The sequence below is a fragment of the Carassius gibelio genome, chromosome B13, assembly GCF_023724105.1.
Source record: "Carassius gibelio isolate Cgi1373 ecotype wild population from Czech Republic chromosome B13, carGib1.2-hapl.c, whole genome shotgun sequence".
Lineage (NCBI taxonomy): Eukaryota > Metazoa > Chordata > Actinopteri > Cypriniformes > Cyprinidae > Carassius > Carassius gibelio.
Genome location: NC_068408.1, coordinates 306213 through 308712, shown reverse-complemented (window position 1 = coordinate 308712; position 2500 = coordinate 306213). Strand labels below are relative to the sequence as shown.

Sequence of the window (2500 nt, the reverse complement as noted above, 5' to 3'; positions counted from 1 at the left end):
TGACTGACCGCTTCAGATCCGCTGCTGAAAGAAGAAAACAACCTGCTGCTTCTGAGACTGAACTCACTGTTCATCAGAGGATTACTGACACATGTGACGTGTTATAATTATTTGGGTCTCACTATCTCAGCTTCTGGTCAATTTGACCTGGCAATAAAACATCTGACTGATAAGGCACGCAGGGCTTATTACACTATTAGGAAATCTTTGTTCAAATTCAACCCACCTATTAAATTATGGCTAAAAATCTTCGACAGCATCATCAAACCAATTCTTCTATACGGTTGTGAGATCTGGGGCCCCAAATTTAAATTAAATTACACATCTTGGGATAAAAGACCCACTGAAATGTTCCACCTGGAGTTTTGCAAGAACATCCTGGGACTTGACAGAAACGCCCCTAGTCTCGGCTGCAGGGCAGAACTGGGCAGATTCCCTCTTCTAGCAGAAATCCAGAAGAGAACAGCCAAGTTCTGGTTCCATCTATCAGACACACGGACAGATGATTACCATCACTGCGCTCTTATGTACAGGACAGGACACCCAGAGAGTGACCCCATGCACCATTTAGTGGGAAAACACCAACTCAGCTCAACCATTCAATTAAGACACGCAAAAGTTAAAGAAATTGGAAAACTAACCCAGGAAGAATACATCCATGATTGGCAGATCAAAGTAGAACAAATTAACAAATTAAAATACTTCTATAGATTAAAGACTAGCTATCAATTGGCACCTTACTTGATCAAAATTAAGGACTATAGTAAGAGAAAGCTCCTGACGAAGTATCGTTTGAGTGATCACCGTCTGTGTGTGGAGACGGGCCGACACAAACACAGCTGGAGAGAGAGAGAGCTCCGACTGTGTCCTCACTGCACAGAGGGACTCGTAGAGGACGAGCTGCACTTCCTCACACACTGCACTAAATATGAACACATTAGAGACCACTACTTTACCCTAATAGCGCAAATTGTGCCTGAATTCAGGCAAGCAAGCGACATAGACAAACTCAGTTATATTTTGGGAGAGAAAGAGAAGTGTGTCCAGCTCGCAGCGCAGTATGTTTCCTCCTGTCACATCATGAGGGACAAAGACTAAACTCCTGTTCTTCAGCAATGCTCTCTGTAAATATTTACCCTGTATCCACTAATTTTTTTTGTGATTATATATGTACAATATTGACATGAATATTTTTTTTTTAATTTTTTTTTTTTTATATATATAATTATTATTATTATTCTTTCTTTTTTTTCTTTTTTTTTTATCTACATATCTGTACATCTATATATCTGTATAACTTGTTCACTGTTTATTGCTTTGGCAACATTGTGCTGTTTCACAGTCATGCCAATAAAGCTCATTTGAATTGAATTGAATTGAATTGACACAGAGACACTGGCACTGAGAGAGTTACTGTAACACTGCTCCTCAAACACACACATTACCACAGCACACACACACACACTAATAACACACACACACACTTTAACACACACACACACACACACTCGCACTGAGAGAGTTACTGTAACACTGCTCCTCAAACACACACATTACCACACACACACACACACACACACACACTAATAACACACACACACACACACACACACTAATAACACACACACACACTTTAACACACACACACACACACACTAATAACACACACACACACTTTAACACACACACACATGTGTGTGTGTTTCTGCATGTGTGTGTGTGTGTGTGTTTCTGCATGTGTGTGTGTGTGTGTGTGTGTGTGTTTCTGCGTGTGTGTGTGTGTGTGTGTTGGTCAGTGATGCTCACCTGGTGGAAGCCCAGGTAGTCCACTATGGTGGAGGAGGCGTAGAAGACCATCCCATCACTGCTGACCACCAGCGCAAAACCTGCTAAAGACTGAACACAACAAGCACTCGTCAGCATCTGACCGTGTGTGTAAATGTTATTTCTGATATGTCTCTGCTGCTAGTCTGATGGGTTAGTTAAGTGTCTGATGGGTTAGTTAAGTGTTTTGTGGCTGTTTTTATGGTTGTCTGTATCTGTGCTTCATGTGCTCCGAGCAGATCTGAGGTTAACAACAGAGACTTTACACAGAAATTCAGCTCTGAAAACAGATCACGAGAAGTCTCTCTCTCTCTCTCTCTGTTCACATCCTGATGGCTTTTCCTGATTTCTCACATTGTCACACAGACTTCAAAGGCGCATCAAAAAGGTCACGAAAGAAACTCATTCAGAGCATTTCCACGGAAGCAGAGAGAAGGAGAATCTGGAATATTCCTCTCCTCTGGGATCAGTCCGTGATTCCTGAAGTCACGCAACACATTGTGCTTCTCGAGAGAGTCTCTGGAGCTCAGAGCTGCTCTCACTCGTCTGCTGTTACCATGCTGCGTCTGGTTAGTGTCAACAGCTCAGAACTAGTCAATCAAACTACTAGTTAAACCCAGCTGTTCTAGTTCTACAGAATCTCTCTCTCTCACACACACACACACACACACACACT

General features: G+C 42.1%; 1 protein-coding gene across 1 annotated transcript in view; it reads right to left on the bottom strand.

Moving 5' to 3' along the window:
* Positions 1–2482, bottom strand: part of LOC127969829 (uncharacterized) — a 5618-nt gene extending 3136 nt beyond the window's left edge. The window contains exon 1 of the mRNA XM_052571954.1: positions 1807–2482. Within this exon, the coding sequence (XP_052427914.1) occupies positions 1807–1923 (117 nt within the window). The 5' untranslated portion in view covers positions 1924–2482. The remainder of the gene's footprint in view (positions 1–1806) is intronic.
* Positions 2483–2500: the final 18 nt, after the last annotated feature.